Genomic DNA, 19,866 nt, shown 5'->3' with positions numbered 1-19,866 from the left:
AAGATGTTTACTGGTGACCTCTTAGCAGAAGTTTTCGAAAAAAACCAGGCAGTGGCTTTGCACTGCCTTAGCGATATTCAGGAAACAAAGGTAACAGTTTCTGCTCATCGTACACTGAAATCTGTCCGTGGTGTTATTTCGGAGAATGACCCGATGGACTGTCCCGTAGAAGAAATTCTTGAAGGTATGCATGGCCAGGCCGTTGTCGCTGCCAAACGTATCACCATCCGAACGGATGGAAAGGAAATCCCTACAAAGCACATCCTCCTCACTTGGACATGCACCGAGCAGTACAAAAGGCTCGGAGGCATCAGTAGAGGAACTGGAGGTTACCCCGTCACAGACGGAAGGTGCCTCCTCTCAAGGGGGGCGTCAAAACCCACCCAAGAGAAATAATCCAAAAAAGACAATACCCAGAATCACTGGCCCATAATTCACAATCCCCTTGGTCTTGGTTTTTATGACCAGGGGCCTTATGCAATAGAATTGCAGAGGACTTTTTCACAATTTAGATGATGTAAATATTCTCCTGCAGAAACATGAGCCAGTAGCACTCTGCCTTCAGGAAACAAACTTAAAACAATCAAATACCAATTTTTTAAAGTCATTTCAACTTTTCAGAAAGGACCGTATAACCTCTTCCTGCTTTTCAGGAGAAGTTGCCATTGTTGTGAAGAGTGATGTCGCAGACTATGAAGTAACTCTAGCCACCCTTCTTGAGGTTGTTGCAGCACGTATTTTACTGGATCGGTTGGTTACTGTTTGCTCATTGTACATACCACCTTCATTTGCTTTATTAGCAAGAGATCTTGAACAGTTGGCTGATCAATTGCCAGAAGCCTTTTTTATACTTGGGGATTTTAATGCTCATAACCCACTTTGGGGGAGTCAACGGTTTGACAGTCGGGGAAAAGTGATTGAACGTTTCGTCTCATCGAGAGTGCTCTGTGTGCTTAACACCGGTGAACCAACATATTTCAGCTCATCTCATTGATCTTTTTCCTGTATCGATCTTTCCATTTGTTCCCCGGATATATTTACCTTTTTTCAGTGGAATGTGATTGATAACCCATATGGCAGTCATCACTTCCCGGTTCACCTGGCCCCAACGCAACTCCCGCCGAGATTGCAATCGCGTCCTCCCCGGTGGAGGCTAGAAACCGCAAACTTGAGCTTTTTCAAAAGACTGCTGTGTTCTCCCATGACCTTCTTGACACGCTTTCTGTCGATGAAGTTACTAACCACATCGCAACAATCTTAATAGAGGCAGCACGGGTTTCGATCTCCCAAACGACAGGCTATTTACCTAAACATCCTAAGCCTTGGTGGAACGATGAGTGTCGTGAAGCAAAGAAAGCACAAAATAAATTCTGGGGAATTCTACGCCGATATCCAACAGCTCTAAATGTCTTGTCTTTTAAGCAGAAGTAAGCATTCGCACGCTATGTTCGAAAGCGGGCAAAAAAGAAGTCCTGGGTTGGCTATACCTCCTCCATCAATAGTTCCACACGTGTCAAGGTTGTCTGGGACAGGGTCAGGAAAACAGACGGGGACTACCGTCAGTATTCAATTCCCTTAATTTCGTCACCAGATGGTGATACCCCCTCCTCACTAGAAGAGCAAGCTAACATTCTGGGCAGGCGTTTCCAAAGTATATCAGGATGTGGAAATTAAGGCACTAACTTCTTAAGTCACAATGCGAGGGCAAAGAAGGTTAGGCTTGTTACTGCTGGCAGCAACAATGAAGAGTACAACCAGCTTTTTACAGTTGCTGAGCTGCGTCACGCTCTTGCATCATCAAAGCCTTCAGCCCCAAGTTCCGATAGAGTACATTACAGCATGCTAACCCATCTCGCTGATTCATCGTTTGATCTTCTTAAATTTTTTAATTGTGTATGGAGAGAAGGGTAGCTACCCAATGAGTGGAAAAAAGCCATTATAGTCCCCTTTTTAAAACCAGGAAAAGACAGATCTGATGCCTCTAGTTACCGCCCTATTGCGTTGACTAGTTGTCTGGGAAAGACTTTTAAGAGACTTGTAAACAACAGGCTCGTTTTTATTTTAGAAAGCAACAGTCTTTTAAGTCGTTTTCAATGTGGTTTTCGCGCTTCGAGGTCTACAACCAATGGATTTCCGAAAGTCGTATAGGAAAGGTAAACAGCCTTTGCTACGACTAGCAGGCGACACTGGCGTTCGGCGTCCGAGCAGTGGCCCTGACGCCACTGTTGCCTTTGAGCGAGGAGCACACGACACCCTTCCCCGCTCTTGCCGGAGGAATATTGTGGGCAGAAACAGAAATATCCAGTCTTTCTGTCTAACCAACATACTTCTAATAGCAATTGGCGGTCTGACGTGACTGCACTCGCTGCGCAGAAAGCAGGTGGACTTTGCACGCCGCATAGGCATATTAAAGCGAATGAATAGACCTTTTTCAAAAATTCGTCAAGCAACATTGGTAATCGCCATTTTTTGGGCACGAAGCGTGTGATTGGATTCGAGTCTTCGGCGAATTATGGCGCAGGGCTCGCGTTCAATGCATGCTCAGAGTACGTGCCCAAACAATGGCGAACCAGCGATGCCTCCCACTTTTCAAAAAAGGGTGTATCGCGGACTCCGAGTGGACGCAGCAGAGGCAGAGTGACTCATTAATGAGGTCCCACTCGCCGTTGGAGATGTAGGAGGATAGGTCTCCTCCCTCGTCGCTTTTGACTCGCAGGTCCAACTGGTAGCCGTTGTATGTCCACGAACCGAATTTGAGGTCGCACTTCTGGTCGTCAAAGGGGAACCAAATGATGTCGATCTTGCACGTGCTTTTAAATATACCCGGTGGGATGTAGTTACAGCTGCCGTTGTGGCGGACAACAACGTTTGTAGGATACGTCCCGTCGAATTTTTCGTCCGCGCTGTGCAAAGAAGAATAAAAAATGAGCGGGAAAACAAACTGAGACACAATTAAAAAGACACACACAGAGGGTACAAGAAAGCGCCACAGCCGACCTTCAAAAGTATAACCTCGCAACATGTTCTTTTTTTTTTGTTTTATCGCAGCTATAATGTGTTTAAATTTTGGTTTCTCGTCTTATCTTCTGGCGGTGGTGTCAGAAACAGATAGCTCATTTAGTCTGTAATTACCTAATTACTTCCTTTGATCCTTGGTTTATACTCCATAGTATATAAAGTTTAAAAAAAAAAAAAACTATTCAGTAGAGAAGCACACGAACTGCCTCGAAGTTTTTTGTTTTATATCTTAGGTCAACTTGTCGCGCAAGGCAGATAATGCCACTTTCAAAAAGGTGGGATGAAGAAACTTAAAACGACCACCGACGTTTCTCATCTACGGAATAGAGATAACTGTCTATGCTATTTGAGCCTCCTAGCAAAATCTCGTTTCTAAGTTTAGGTTAAAGGGACCATGAAACGATTTTGAAATCCCATTTCATCCACCGCGCGTCGTAAAAGGTGTGAAAAGACAGCCAAAGCGCAAACATCGAGAATAAAAAAAAAAGTTTTTCTATAGAACTTCTAAAAAAAAAAAAGCGGACTCTTTTGTACCTTTTCTTTCGAAAGCTCTGTGCCTTTTCCCTGCGATGCATACGCGGTGCCACGGCACATCAGTTAAATCTAGATCGCCTATTGGATCAGAGCCTACCACACCAGCACCGCGATCATAAACAATAAATTGCCGGAGAATGTTTCTTAAAAGTTGTGTTAAAGATAATTCTAGTCTCCATTCTGTTGAATATTTAGCGATGTGACGGAAATTGTCGAATTTTATAATACTCGGGCTATGCGCCATCTATCGTGTGGTAAATGAAGCAAGAAAAATATCAGACTGCGCCTGCGCATAGTCGCTTGCTGCTGAAAAACATGAGGTCGGTGGTGATGATCGACGAGGTCGGCGTGGTGGAAGCTCATCGTTCCACATAGAGCGCTATCCTTGCCTGAATCCTCGTGGCGGATCGCGATGTTAAGCCAGCACGTCCTAAACCGAAAGATTATCTACTCGTGCTGTGATGTTGTGGCGGCACCCTCGAGACAGCACAAACGCTCGTGCCGTTGTCTTTGTTTACTTCGAGTAGACAGTGGTGCTTTCTTAGCATTTGTGTCATCGAGCATCGCCCGGTTTTCTTATTTTTGCGCATTCCATCCGTGTGATCAGGTTCGAGATATTACTGGTGCGTACGCTATTTAAAGACGTGTACAAAGGGTGCGAATTTCGACGCGGTTTTTTCACCCGAGAAAAGTGATTAGCGTTAGCATTCCTTGAACGATCGCAACGTCTATGTGATCCCGAAATCACATTTCTACATGGCTATATTTTTTGCTAAGACTACATTGTCTTTTGCAGTCGTAGGATAGGCGTGTGACCAGATTTGTACTATCAGTAAAGTCGTGTTTCAATGTCGTGATCGTCCAAGACGGCATGCTGCATTATTCTATTTTATTTTTTTAGCCACTCTCTCCTGCGAGCCTATCCTGACAAAATAAAAGTTCATTAAGCTTGAGCCCATAGGAGACTCTGTGCAGATTCTGCCACGCCAGTGAGTGACAGCGCGTCCCCTAATTTTTAGAGATATAGCGAAGCGGCTGACGGCGGCGGAAAAGCGGCTGTCGTGCTGACGACCTCACACGCATGCGAATGGGACCAGTCCCATGCTGCCGCTGCAGCGCAACATATCTAATTGAATTTCGCTCAGATGCGATGTGTCCACGGCTATCTCGGTGAGGGGAGGCGCCGATTGGGAAATTATGTCGGTGGCATCGGTGCCACCAGCGCAGTAAAACCTACCGGCACACCGCCAGCTCTCAGCTAACGCTCCCAATCTTCTACTGCCAAGAGAACTCCCGTTTCTGGTGACAGGGCACGTCACAACCGTCAAAATTGCGCTGCGGCTTGTTTTTCGGTGGGTAGGAGAGGAAAAAAAACTCAATATTTCAATAATTGTTCATGTAGATGTTAATAAACCGAAACAAAAACGGATGCATGTTCGGCGTTTAGTGAACATTGAAGGTATAATGTAAAAGTTGTTTGTCAAATGTAAAAAGGTCATTTCATGGTCCCTTTAATTACAACTTTATTGCTTCTACTAGCGAAAACTACCAATCCGAAGACAAATTTAGTAGCTTAGATATCTCTCTCACTCTCTCTCTCTCTCTCTCTCTATATATATATATATATATTGTTTTTTTCTTTAATGTGCTCTCTGTACCAGTACCGTTACGGATACGAGTGTGTTATACCAAAAGACGCTTAAAAAAAAAACGCGTGTCAGCGATACCTATGGTAAAACAAAAATTATGATATACAATGGACCTTTTTCCACTAGGCTTCTGCGCATGCGTACACTCCCGCTGTCGCCATTTTCCCAGGACACCGGGACAGTGGCCCTGCGAAAATGGCGACACCAAAATTGTCACGATCCATCTTCGCGCGTATTTAGCCTATCTTGACGCTTTGTTTTTTAATACCAGTAGTATGGGGTATTAAAAGCACTGAAAACCAATACAACGGCGCGATATCAATGTGTTTTGACGGGCGGAGGCATGTCGGGCTGCTCGTCATTTGTAGTTCGCAGACAACTCCGCAGACGGCGTTCGTTACTTGAAAAAGGTCCATTAAAGCAATACAGTTTATTCGCGTCATTTTTAAAATCATCGCAAAACAATTGCATGCATGTCCGGGAAGGTGATTGCAACTCAAAGGGGACAAATACTGGCAATATGCCTATGGTCAATGGGCGTCGAAATGAATCGAGGTCTCCACTCATCGACAACTTCAGAAACGCAGGGCGCATCGCAGACGATTACATTGTTGCATTAGCCTATAAGAACGCAGCAGAACGAATCACAAAGGGCGAGCTTAATAAACCATCAGCTGCATTTCTCAAGATGTCACTAAGCATAGTAATAACTAACTGATTGGAATACCAGTTCCATTGCTATACGGAGCGCAAGTTCGTCTGCTTCTTGCGCAGGGGTTGCAGTGACGTCAAAACGCCGAGCGCTGATTGGCTCTAATCGAAAGGGTAGCGGCTAGACTTCAGTGCTAGCTGCCTTGAGGTCTACCCACTATCCTTCCAATAGTAGCCAATCAGAGCTTGGCGTTCTTCTGACGTCACCGCAACCCCTCCGCAAGAAGCAGTCGAACTTGCGTACAGCATAGGTTTTTGGAGATGCAGAACCAAAGATTAGTAAAGGGTGAGTTGGATTTTATTCCAATAACACTGAAGGTGCAGGAGCAGATGGTATGAAGCCTTAATCACAATTAGAAACAGCTTTGTATTTTGAAATGGACAGGTCAAGACCAGCGTTTTGGGTAGGTCGTGTGTATACTCTAGAATTCCGACATCATTAATACGGTTTTTGTGTTTTTTCTATAACGATGTGTATGCCCGGGTGTTGGAGCTTCTGGCAGCTCTGTTCTTTAGCCATATATTTGGATGTCTGTGCCTTCGCAAAATATTTTTTTATCTCGCTCTTAATTACTTTTGAAACCCGATGAATGTTTTATGCCTTTAAACGTAGACAGGTGTCGCCAAAGTGAAATCAGATTTTTAATTTATTTTCCTTTTTATAACCTTCGCTGAATAGCAAAATAGTAATTTTAGTTGGGCTCGAGATATAAAGAGATATATTATCCTCTTTTTTTCATTTTACACGCCATTTTTAGTCACATATTTTGGTTATTATTACTTAGAGATTTGAAATGGGAACGTCGACAACTTGTCAAATGTGTGGCACAGCCTGCTTTAGAACGCACCAATAACTGTTGTTCAGTATTTATAATTATTTTTACCTTTCTTTTTTTAATTACAGCGGAGACAAAGTACACTTCGGCACTACAAAGATTACGAGTTTGCAATTATACGCTGGTAAATTGGGCTCAATAAGTGTCCGCCAATCAAAGTTTACAAAAAATTGTCATTAAGTTTCTGAAGACTCATTTTGCTACAACTCTGTCTTGTTTTTCTGACGAACACTTGATTTCAAATCAATAACATTTGTTAAGGTTGTGTTTTTTTAACTTCAAAAAAACGTGGTGAAGCGTTACTGGAACAAATGCAAAATGTTAGGGGAGCGAACAAACGACTGCCTTTCACATACGTGACCAGAAGTTAGCGAACAAAGCTTAAACGAATGAATCTGCTTAAACTCTGCTTAAAAGTGTTAGACGATAAAAATGCATGTGACCTTAAGCTCCTTCAGATTTTGAGCCGTCTTTTTGCCAATTTCTAAGATTGCGACAACCATTCGTTATAACTTCCTTAATATGTCCCTGACGTGGACTTTCGAAAATATGGTCGCTCAATAAACCGCTTGCAAAGATTGCATCAATATTAAAGGTAACCCTAAACCAACACTTGTAGCGTCGCCTTCCCTTTGTTCTGAGAAATCCACAAAAACGTCTTCGGAAACGAAAACGTCTTCAGTTTTCGTAATATGACCGACAAAGTTTTAGCAGAGTTTCGGGCTTGAAGAGGTCTCCTTTCACGGCAACTGCTTCAGAATGCGTTGTACGCTAGGATGAGTGAGTTAACAATACAAAACAGCTTACACGTTTGTGTTGTAATGATACTAACGTGTGGCGCGATGGCTATACGGGTTCCTTACGTTTCTATATCAAAATAGGCGAAATATGCACATGAACGAACCGTACAATTGACTTTGAATAAAAGTTACAAAGCTGCCGAAGGGCAAAGTTCGGTGCAGCCTAGATCTGAACTCCGGATCACCGTGTTTACCGGCGAGGTACACTACATATATCCACACGCGTCGTGTGGATATATCTGGTATATATCCACATATATCTACCTGCGCGCGATGTACACACCATTTAGGTTGCCTCTGTTCACACACAAAAACCAGGACAGCGACTACAGAAATAAGGGGAAAAGGGTGTTGTGGATGATATGAATCAAAAGTTGACCACGGCTTTGGCAGATTGTAGTTCAAATCTCGGGGTGTGTGTGGTACTAAGTAGCACCTTTTTTTTTCATTGTGTTCTTTGCCTCGGTATAAACATTTACATACACTTTTTTCTATAAAATAATACGGTAAAGACAAATCCGTCTTCGTAGAGGAAACGTTAGAGTACCACTGATTGCACACATTTTTATTTACTCGGAAGTGGAGTGAATAAAGTTGGTGCATCTCACCTGTTGTACATCAGCACGTCGGGTTTCCAAATTTTGCTCGGCGGGATCCGCACTTCTTGCACTCCGCCGTAGAGCTTTGGATCCCAGCGGAGGTTCACGTCAATCCAATCCTTTCGTCGAAGAACTGTCGAGGAACACATTTTCCGTGCGTAAGGGCGCCCGGGGAAGTGAAGGGAAAGACAGAAAGAAGAGGAAAAAACGAAGAGAGGAAGAGAGAAAACAGGTATAAGGGAAGACAGATAATGAGAGAAAGAGAAAGAAAGATAGAGACAATATAAAAAAGAAACAAAAAAGATGAAAAAAAAGAGAACGAAATAAAGGAAAAAAATAGAAATAGGAAAGAAAGCAAGAAGGAAAGGGGGAAAGAAAGAAAAAGGAGAAAGAGCGAGGCTATGAAAAAATGTCAGGGAAGAGAGTTCCGCCACCACGCGGGGATTATAGAACGTTCAGAAAGTAACGAGAAAGGGAGGCAGAAAGCCAAGTAAGGAGGAATTGAGAGAGGGAAGATAAAAACATTGACAAAAGATAAAGAAAAAAGAGTGAAATTCGGTATTAATTACGGTCAGCTGTCCGAGTGATTCTGCTGTAACAATGAATAGGACACCGAGAAACACCGACATGCACGCCAGTTCTGAGAGTGTAATGAAGGAAGCGAAATGTGGCAGCCAATTTGAGGAGGGTATGGATTGGTGACAATGGAGGAAAAGGTGCGAGCCCGAAGGGAGGGAATCTGAACAACAGCAAACAAATAAGTGGTGGTATGAAAGGAGATTCAAAATAAAACAAACAAAAGAAGTTTTCGCCTTCCATTTGATTGCGCTAAGACTCAGTGTGAAACATTCATTACTCTTGCTTTACAGACAGTCTGTTCTGCTTATAAGGAGGGCCGCTTTCAGCAAGCCACTTCACAGGGCAGATGCTTAAACCAGATGCCAATCGTTTTTATTTTTTTTAAATCTGAAATGCATCATTAAAGCTGCCCTGTGACGAGGAAATTTCGTTGTTAATTGTAATTCTGCCTCTATGAACTAATAAACTAAGAACAAAGGGGGTGGAAGTTTAAGTTCCCTTCCAACAAGCAAGCTGTCTTCTCTAATGCTCCAACATCGCGATCCCGTTTTAGTCTTGCGCAAAGTTTAGTCGCCGTCTCGGCACTGCAGAAGCCAGTGACCTCGTAATCTGTGGTCAGGACGGCCAAAAACGTCTCTAGGCGTTCCTTCCAGTTAAAGACTATAGATGGGTAATTATAAATTGTTTAAATAGAAAAGTAATTGCCGGTAATCGCTTAAAACTGTGACTTTTTTTCATAAAAACTAAAACAAATTTGGTATTTTAATTTATTTTCAGGAATTGGAGCTAGCGGAAAGAAGTGCTAAAAATATCGTTCTCATTTTTTATGTTAGTTGTCTAAATTCCTTAAGAAATTCTTTAAATGATCGACACCTGCGCATCAGTAAATACTGACGATTTGTTTTTAAATTTACCTTTAATGACAGAGTGTTTACGCAAAGAAATCATGCACTTAACAAGAAGGCGTTCTTTTAAAAACGCTGTGCCCCTCTTATTTTACGTAATTGCTAACTTGAACATGCAACGCCGACGACGTGTTAGTTTGAGAAACAATGAAAATAAAACTTTATTTTTGTACCTCAAAGAAAAGCATGAGTTTCCTTAAAAAAACTTTTCTCGCCAGGCCTGTTTCAATAGTCGTCAAATTATTTGTACGTGAAGGGGTAAAATTACGTTTTAAGATAGATCGTCCGCAAACAGAGGCAAAGACGACACGTTTGTTAGCAGCGCTCAATAACGCTTTCAGAGTTGTGTTTGAGCCCCACGACACTCAAATGGAAGGCGCTACTCCAGATACGACTCTTGGAGCTGCCTCAGAATATGTATGCCAGTATGTTATCATATTTTGTGAGCTGCATTGTGCGGTGAATAAATATGCTACAGTCAATTTCTTAGCGCTTCGACCCGGCTGAATATGCACAAAATTTTAAATTTCCTAAACCTAATCAAAAACAGCTCAAACTTTCCCAATGCGCCATATTGTTAGCCGATAAAAATATAAATATCGAATTATTTGCCACAGTCTAAGGGCTGCCACGAACAGTAACTATACAAAGAACATAAAAATGTGCGGCATTGACATCCTCGCTAAATCTTTCTGCCCGTGGAACTTGGTGCTTTATTAATTGCGCCGTAGTGAGCAGACATAGATGGATGGATGGATGGAAATAACTTTACTTATTTATAGAGGTGAAGGCGGTTATGTCCGCCCTCATTCGGCAGTTAGTCACACTTGGTGGCCGGGAGCCCATGTGCCTCGGCGGCCTTAGCATCCCTACGGACCACATGTAATTCGGTGATCGGGTTTGAGCCGCGTAGTGCAGCGTCCCACCGCTCCTCTGATGGGAAGGGAGAGGAAGGGACAGGAATATATTGGGAGTTGAATTGCTCACGGAGACATATTTTAAGAAAGTGTTGGTTGTCGGAACCTCAGTTCGCAATATAAGACTGCAAAACCAAACTCGAATTCTTTTTTTTTAACGTAATTTATGTAAGGCTACGTTATCGTGCCACTCTTGTACAATATAGCGATATTCTGCTACACATAGAACTTGTTGGAGACAAATTATACTAAGGGGAAACCTAACTTATACAGATTTACATAGAAGTACCATAACACGCCAAAGCAAAGCTGAAATTCAATCTAAATAAAAACAAATATTATATATATATATATTTTTTATTTTTTTATTTTTTGCAATCAAAGAACATCTGTTACATGATAACGCAAAAGCGAGTTGCCTCCGCGTGTGATTAGAATACACTAAATAATTTATCGCAATGCTATAGCTACGGCGCAATCGCAGACGCTGAATGGCTGCTTACAGAAACAATACGCCTGCCTCGCTCTCTGAAAGTATTTGACTTCGGTATTTTAATTTTTGTTTTTAGTTTCCCTCGTTGAGTACAAAATTGCAGTCTTAACACGAAGTAAAGATCGAATGACCCTTTGGTAACAGATAAAATCTAACGGCATTCTTCCCAGATGTTTGCCTCTTACCCCCAGAGGATTAAGTGGAACAATAACCTGCCCCCTAAATTTTTCTTGTGCTGCTTTTACGGTCCCTTTCATCATCTTCTTTGCTTTATACACGGCATTGTGGGCCTTTTAAGTTTAGTAATGATGGCAGCCTCATGGGGCTGTAGCGCGTGTGAGATAATGCCGAATACACCGCGGCTCACAGTGCCAATTAATCCATGCTAATGAGACTGGCACGTGGTCCTAGCTACTTTTTGAAATAAGAATGCGCAGATCCATGTGATTCGTAATTGCTGTCGTGTTTTTCGATGTGCGGTAATGTGTCCCTCTGCACAGAAGAGATGAGCAAAACATTCTTCTGACATTCGTGGCCTGCCTTTTTCGGCACAATTTGCCTTTATTTTGTTTAAGATGCATTGTATTCTAAGAGACCGACTGCGGGAATGCCATACTCCAACGTTTTATTTTTTTTAAAGGTTATTTAAGAAGTAAGGAAAGCTTAGTACCTTCATACCTTCTTATTTTACACGAATTAGGCGATTAATATTAATTGGAAATTGCAAAATATGTTTGAAGAACAAGGGCTGCTTTTAGAGGCCATACACTAGAGCGCACATATTGCTACAAATGCAAGTGTTTTTTGCGCAGCGATTGAGTTGCCTGTACTCGATTTCAACTGAAGACCATGTGTGACGTCCACTGGAATTTGTTTTAACTTCTCTGGGTTATGGCACGGGCGAAATGCCGAACAAGACATTGTTCCCGCGTCAGTTTTTATGGGGAACGCTACTAGACCTCGTTCATTGCTCCAGAAAATTACACTTTCTTCGCGTGTTTCTCTCTCTGGGGTGGTGCGCGCCGTGGCACCACGCCTGCCCCCTATGCGGTGAACCTGCGGAACAGATAAAGAACAAAATGCCTTTTCGCTTTAGAGTTTGTCCGCGCAGAAGTTTATGCTAATTTGCGCAAACTCGCTAGCTCAACTTTAAATTCAATTTGACGTGAACCATTGTGATTAAACAATTTCAAACTTTTGGAACATTGACGGGAAAAGCTCTGTCAAAGGGTGGTCAGTTGCTTAATGTTTTTTGTCACTCTTGGTGATATATTAAAAAAACAAGTTTTATGGCGGCTTAGAGTCTATTGGTGTCAAAGTGTGCTGTACGTTTTTTTTTAGTTTTGAATACGAACACTGAAGATAAAACGCATTGGAATGCCGAGATTCACAAGACAAAATACGAGGTTTGTGAAGATTGGAGTTGAAGACATCAACTGGTGAACGTTCACAACGAAACTACGAATGGAGTTCAAATTCGGCGTGAACTAACGCTCTTTGATGACTTGACAATCCTGGATACCGATGGGTACATTGGTCAGCGAAGGTTGGTCACTAATATGAAGCACAAACAGCGCATACGAAGGAACATCGCGAAGAAGGAATTGGTCTTCTAATATGATGGGGCTCCGGAGCAAGTAGCTGCCACTTCAGTCACTCCAGCAACAATCATCTCACTGCTGCAGACGCCGTCCCTGCCGATGGCGCGTAGGTCACTCCTGATAGATGCTTCTAAATTGACATCAGGGGGAATGCCAGGAAGGTCACTCAAACACCATTGCTTCAAATTATCCTTTATACGGTGTACTTGACGTCCCGGTCAGATTACACCTTCAAGCCCCGTGTCATCTGTTTCCGTGTTGTCGCCGTCTTCCGTATTTCTCTGCGCGTACCTCTTGCCCGCCGTTTAAGTTTTATAAACGACGCCATTTTGATTCAGAAATCGTAATCTTGAAGAGAGCTTAGTGGAAGTCAGCGACGGGCTGTACATTATTATCCTCTTATGAACAATGGGACGAACAATTTACATCGCACCCTAATATATCTCAAGAAATCGAACAGCAGCTGTCATCCTATTATTCGAGGCGTACTAGCAGTAGCTCGACAATAGGACGGCAACGGTCTATTATATTTGAAAGTACTTTGTAATATTGTTTATTTTCACGTACACAGTTGAATACGCGATGTCCCAGCCCATTTCCAACGACTAATTAAAATGTGTTTTGAATAGTCCAGGAATCCAGTGACTACTATCGCGAGGAACATGAGAACCAATAGTTCAACAGTCATTTCGGTGCTCCACTGAATACCTAGCATTTTTTGTAAGAATAATGACACGTTATTGTCGATGCATGCTTCTAACAAGACTTGGCTTCACGCTGAGTGGCTGCTACAGATTAGCTTGCCTTATCGAGCCTCTGAAGTTGTATGAACATATTGCTGAATGTAGCACGGTTATTAAGTTCAGTTTTTTATATTCCGAACTGAACGTCACTCTGAAATGCGGCGCCAGGACAAAATTATGGAGGAGATGGTTTGACTCAAGATGAGAAATGTCGTTGAAGACCACTGAACTGATATTGTGACTACTGAACTGATAGCGTGAAGCACCCTAGCGCTAATTCTACTTGTAAAATCTATCTATTGATGGAAATACAATTCTAGCATTATCAGTCGTATTCAATAGTGTGCTGGTCCGCTAGTCAGCTGTGAAGGCAGCCTGCAAAGAAGCCAATTACACTGAGAGTTCGGAAATGGTCTAACCTTCTACACCTCAATATCCAGTCAATTCGAAGAGAGCGCAAAATGGCTCCGGCAGGTCTCTGATATCTTGAAGAGAGATGCCATCACATGCTTCTGCATCGATAACACAAGGAAGCTGACAGGTTGTTTGACCGTCGGTTCTTAAAATCGGCAGCCCTCATTGCCAAATGATTGGCCTATCCAACAGTAGAGTAAACGGTTCTGCTTGAAAACGTTCATTCAGGCACATTTTTTACTGGACAATACATTCCACGCGTGGCTGAAGTTTTGTCCATGTCGAGGTGAGATTATACACGGGAGTTGTTTGGTCAAACGAGCAGTAAAATAATAAAATGAAATCCTACTAAACACTGGGGACAAAAAATATTTGGGTTCATTAAATTTAATATTTCTACATTACTCGACGAGAGTACTGATACCGTCAAATTGTTGAACTCTAGAATAATGAATTCTAGAGCCTACACTTCCGGAATAAATATGTCTATTTGTTCTTCCTTTTATTGAATCAAAATGTCTATTGCTATTTTTGTTTCTTCTCTACAAGCGTTTCTCAAAACGAAGAGCAAAATGTGGCAAAGACAAAATATGATAAATTGTTTGCACAGATTCAAAGTTAATATTCTTCCGTGAATTTGTATCTAAAACACTTATATTATTAACTAGAGATACAAAGCATACCTTACAAAATCAACAAAAAAATGTATAATCACCCGCAGCCTAAGTATGCAGCATTATAGCATATTGTTAACCAAACATTTGTTTATGAGTGAGTTAGTGACTTAAAAATATTGCAGTTTTCGCCACCAGATGTATTGCGCGACAGCTAGAACATCTCTAAAATTGAAATATGCGCGATAATTTTTTACTGGCATCAATATTTTGAGGCATATCCTGAAGGCTTGCGTGCAGTTTTGGTAAAGCATAGCAAACATTCACAAGCAGAATCGCAACATCGAAAAGCGTGGGAAGGTAGAAAATGTTACTGTGTTCTGGTTGAGTTTATTTTGGTTTCCATTATAATTTCACATTTATTATCAAAATTGTGTTTCGAGTTTGTAGTGATTCCTCATATACTTTTTGTTTCAAAAATAACCATCAAGCTTCAACGCAGATATTGTCACGGGTGGTGACCAGAATAACAATAAATAAACAGGAAGAACTAAACGTTTAATGTTGCGAACTTGTGCCAAAACAAAAAGAGAATAGAAAATAATAACAAAGCGTCGCGAGCGTCGAGGTCGGCGAGACAGCAGAGTCGAGCGCTGGGGCGAAAACTGACTCGACAAGGTCGCGGGCAGCCTCTTATCTAGAGTCAGTCACTATCTCGAAGATTCGGCGGAGAAGGTTCGAGCGTAGCGCGCTCGGGGCGAGAATGAACAAGCACTTTCTAGAACAACAAAAACAAGGATGAACGATAGTTATGTCCGCAGCAAGAATGAACGAGAACTTTCTACAAGTCCGTGACCCTGCGCGCGGCATTATGCCCCCCCTTTAAAAAGTGCATCGTCCCGATGCAGCACAAAACGAAGAACCACAAACAAAAACAAATCCAAAACAAAAGGCAGCAGAATCGCGAGTCGCAGTTCACAGTTCACAGTTCACCCGTCGACGAGAGTGGAAAGTTCTATCGTTCGTAGTACGGCTTCAGCCGGACGACGTGCACCACCTCGGGTCGCGGCTGACGTCTTGCAGATGGGCGCGTTCCGTCGGGCAGAACTTCGTAGTTCAGATCGCCGAGGCGTCGGAGGATCTTGTAGGGTCCGAAATTGCGTTTCAGGAGTTTTTCGCTGAGACCGCGACGACGTATTGGTGTCCAAACCCATACCCGGTCTCCGGGTTGAAAGTGGACGTCCCGGCGACGAAGGTTATACCGGCGTGCGTCGACTCGCTGTTGGTCTTGAATCTTGACTCTTGCCAGTTGACGAGCTTCCTCCGCGCGCTGGGAGATGAGTTGAGCGTCGTCGTTGACATCACCGGTTGGAACGTGAGGCAGCATGGCGTCGAGCGTCGTGGTAACCGTTCGGCCGTGTACCAGTTGGAACGGTGTCATTCCCGTGGTTTCTTGAACCGCTGTGTTGTACGCAAACGTGACGTACGGCAGCACCTCGTCCCATGTCTTGTGCTCTACGTCGACGTACATGGAAATCATGTCGGCGATGGTTTTGTTGAGTCTCTCCGTCAGCCCGTTGGTCTGCGGGTGGTACGCCGTGGTGCGACAATGGCTGGTGTGGCTGAGACGAAGGACTTCTTGCGTCAGCTGGGCCATGAAGGATGACCCGCGATCTGTAATCAGTACTTTAGGTGCGCCGTGTCGAAGGAGAATGGACTCGACGAAAAATTTGGCGACTTCCACGGCTGTTCCCGATGGCAGGGCTTTCGTCTCGGCGTATCGTGTAAGATAATCGGTCGCGACGATAATCCACCGATTTCCTTGCGTCGATGTTGGGAACGGCCCAAGCAAATCCATTCCGACTTGCTGGAAAGGCCTAGTCGGGGCAGGTATCGGCTGCAGGAGTCCTGCTGGCTTCGTCGGAGGCCTCTTACGTCGTTGGCACTCATGGCACGACCTTGTGTACAGATGGAGTGTTTTCGGGAGTCTCGGCCAGTAGTACTTGTCACGAATCCGGGCGAGCGTCCGGCTGTAGCCAAGGTGTCCAGCCGGCGGGTCGTCGTGGCATGCTTGAAAGATTTCTTCTCGCAGGCTGGCCGGAATAACCAGCAGCCAAGCAGGGTTGCTCGTTCCGAAGTTCTTCTTGAAGAGCACACCTCGCCGCAGAACGAAGCTTGACAAGTCTCGGGCCAAGACTAGCGGAACTGAACTTCCTTGGCCTTCTAGGTGTTCGATCACGGCGCGAAGTTCCGGGTCGTCTCGTTGAAGTGCTCCCATGTCGGCATCTGTCACTGCACCGAGAAAACGGGCGTCGTCGTCGTCGTCAGTGCTTTCGGGAGGAGATTCGACTGGGGCCCTAGACAAACAGTCGGCGTCGTTATGCTTGCGGCCAGACTTATGCACAATGGCCACGTCGAATTCTTGCAGTCGCAGACTCCAGCGAGCGAGGCGTCCTGACGGGTCCTTGAGGTTGGCGAGCCAACAGAGAGCGTGGTGGTCCGTGACAACGCGAAACGGGATCCCGTACAGGTACGGGCGGAACTTGGTTAACGCCCAGATGACAGCGAGACATTCCTTGTCGGTCGTCGAGTAATTTTTCTCTGCCTTAGACAGTGCCCGGCTTGCGTAAGCGATCACCCTCTCTGCTCCGTCTTGTCTTTGGACGAGTACCGCGCCGAGTCCGGCGTTGCTGGCGTCCGTGTGAACTTCCGTTTCCGCTGATGGATCGAAGTGTCCGAGGATAGGGGGCGACTGGAGTCTTTCCCTCAGTTCGTTGAACGCTTGTTCTTGCTCCTCCCCCCACTGGAAGTTCACGTCGTCCTTGGTCAGATGCGTGAGCGGTGCAGAAATCTTGGCAAAATCGCGAACAAAGGTTCGAAGGGGGGGGATACTGCACAGGCATGCGTTACCCAGCACCTCCACCAAAATGTCACGGGTGGTGACCAGAATAACAATAAATAAACAGGAAGAACTAAACGTTTAATGTGGCGAACTTGTGCCAAAACAAAAAGAGAATAGAAAATAATAACAAAGCGTCGCGAGCGTCGAGGTCGGCGAGACAGCAGAGTCGAGCGCTGGGGCGAAAACTGACTCGACAAGGTCGCGGGCGGCCTCTTATCTAGAGTCAGTCACTATCTCGAAGATTCGGCGGAGAAGGTTCGAGCGTAGCGCGCTCGGGGCGAGAATGAACAAGCACTTTCTAGAACAACAAAAACAAGGATGAACGATAGTTATTTCCGCAGCAAGAATGAACGAGAACTTTCTACAAGTCCGTGACCCTGCGCGCGGCAATATCTCTTCGAACATTACTTTTATATTTTGAACTGTTCTTTCAGTTTTACACTAAGAATCCTCTTTGCGTATTCTTAAAGAGTTCTTTATAACGAAGTGAAAAAAACTCAGACTATTAGTGTAAAAAAAAAAGTTTTACAGCTGCAGAAAACAAATTAACCTGACATAATAGAAATCTAATAAAAATACAACTTTTTGTTAATATTTATTGAACCGCGGCTTTCATTATATTAAAGGGTTAGTCCGGGTTTAGAAATTACCCTTCGACCAGGTCGCTGTGCATTTCTTTATGGGAATCCAAGATGGCGAGTATTGTTCCTTTGTCCTATTATTTTGGTAAGATGACAACGAAAGTTTTTAAGTGCATTGTTTATTTAGTTAATCCAAAATATATTTAACTCTTGTGTACTTAAATTTACGAACAGTTACCTTTATCGAAGAGCAGTTTACAGCGACCTTCATTTTTGTTGACTCTGAGAGGATGAGGCTTTCTTTGCACTAACAAGAACAGGTTTAACTTCATCGTGTTATTTATTTTAATTATACATTGCATTACATTTTGCATTAAACCCATAAGTATCTCTAAAACAAACGGAGGCACCCACCGATATTGTCTTAAAAAGTAATTTAACCCAAGTTTTACTAGCAAGAACAAAATTATCTTAATTTCCAAAATAAAGTGTGGACGAAAATTAAAACTCACTAAAGAACCACTTTACACGTGGTAATGATATATTGTAAATTCTTGGTTAATCATTTTGTACTCTTGTCGCAATGTTTTAAAGCAATATGTACAATCCTCAAAAAGCAAACTCTCTGGTAACTTCTTCAGGAAAACCCCGTCATGATTCCTCTCTAACATTTTCACAAAATTCAAACATGCTCTCATGCTTGCAGTGCCACTGAAGTTGTCTATATGCCTAGTATTTGCTACTCAAACATGATTTTAATGTATTTGAATAGTTACTAGACAACGTGCACTGTCCTACAAGTTTTAAGCCCCTTACTCTCGGCAAGAAGGTCATGCATTAATCGGGAATCTGCAAACCGAGGAAACTATCCTATTTTCCGTCTACAAAAATAAAAGGAAACTTAAAACAGGCGTGAGCGTGCGGAGGAAAGCAGACTGCATGCAGTGGTGGGCCTAACAATGTAGAGTGTTGGCTACGCAAGTGACTTCAAAGCTTCAACAACCTGAACATTTCATTGATTCTATATCTGTCGATCATGCCTTTAGAGTTAGTTCAAGTGACAACGTATGGGACTCTTCCTATCCATATTGCTCTTCAAATACAGACAGCGTCTTCTTCCATGAGCTTTGATTGCTCCGTAGTTCTTAGGCTTAATAAAACTTTACAAAGCAACTATTATTTATTTGAACTATGATGATTGACAGTGTGCTAGCTCATGTAATCTTTTAAAAGGGCAGACACAAAGAAACAGCTTCTTAGAGGATAAATTTGGTTGAAAGAAATCACCCTCTCAGATTTCTATTTAGAAATCTCTTTAGTGAGTACTCATTTTTTATGGCACAAACGCCTATCAATATGAACGCACGAATAAATTTTCGTAAGCTCCTTTCAATGGTGACAAACGTTATTATATCAAAGTTAACGTTTTTCAAAAGCATTAAAGCAAAAAAAAATCTTATATTTTGAATTAAGCGATTCTTGCCATCTGCTCTGTCTATTTTGCATAAGATAGACTGGTTTAGTTTTCTGGTTTGTTTCATTGTACCCACGCGTCACTGATACCCCGCGCATATTTGTAGGTTGTGTAGTTTGCTGATTTTATTGAAGTATTCTCCAATTTGAATGAACAATCACTCGGCGAGAAAGACCCCTCCAACCTCCTTTATCCTCTAACATGAAACAAATTATTTCTATTCTGCTTAAATGGCAATGATCAGACTGGCCTTAGTTATAAAAATGTTACGGCAGAAATTTAATTTTAAAAACTGACTTAACTGCTAAAACAAATTACGGCACGGGGTACTAGATCGGCGAACTTACCAAGGTTAACCAGATATTTGTAATTATTAGTTGATTCTTTTCATCCTATAAAAGAGTAGAAGTGAAGAGAAGGCAGGCGTCAGTATCGCGAGCTATAGTGGCGCCTCCTAGAACACGAGGACTCAGTGCAACAGACCGTGACATCACGT

General features: G+C 43.1%; 1 protein-coding gene across 1 annotated transcript in view; it reads right to left on the bottom strand.

Annotated features, from left to right (window-relative positions):
* Nucleotides 1-19,866, bottom strand: part of LOC121833977 (neuronal acetylcholine receptor subunit alpha-7-like) — a 153,249-nt gene that overhangs the window by 84,615 nt on the left and 48,768 nt on the right. Inside the window, exons 3-5 of the mRNA XM_042287708.1 lie at nt 19,718-19,762; nt 8,157-8,266; nt 2,649-2,903 (exon numbers count right to left, since the gene is read on the bottom strand). Of these exons, the coding sequence (XP_042143642.1) occupies nt 2,649-2,903; nt 8,157-8,266; nt 19,718-19,762 (410 nt within the window). The remainder of the gene's footprint in view (nt 1-2,648; nt 2,904-8,156; nt 8,267-19,717; nt 19,763-19,866) is intronic.

This window comes from Ixodes scapularis, unplaced genomic scaffold, assembly GCF_016920785.2.
Source record: "Ixodes scapularis isolate PalLabHiFi unplaced genomic scaffold, ASM1692078v2 ptg000236l_1___fragment_1__unscaffolded, whole genome shotgun sequence".
NCBI classification, from domain to species: domain Eukaryota; kingdom Metazoa; phylum Arthropoda; class Arachnida; order Ixodida; family Ixodidae; genus Ixodes; species Ixodes scapularis.
The sequence above is the reverse complement of the archived record's forward strand: the minus strand, read 5'-3'. Positions and strand labels throughout refer to the sequence as shown.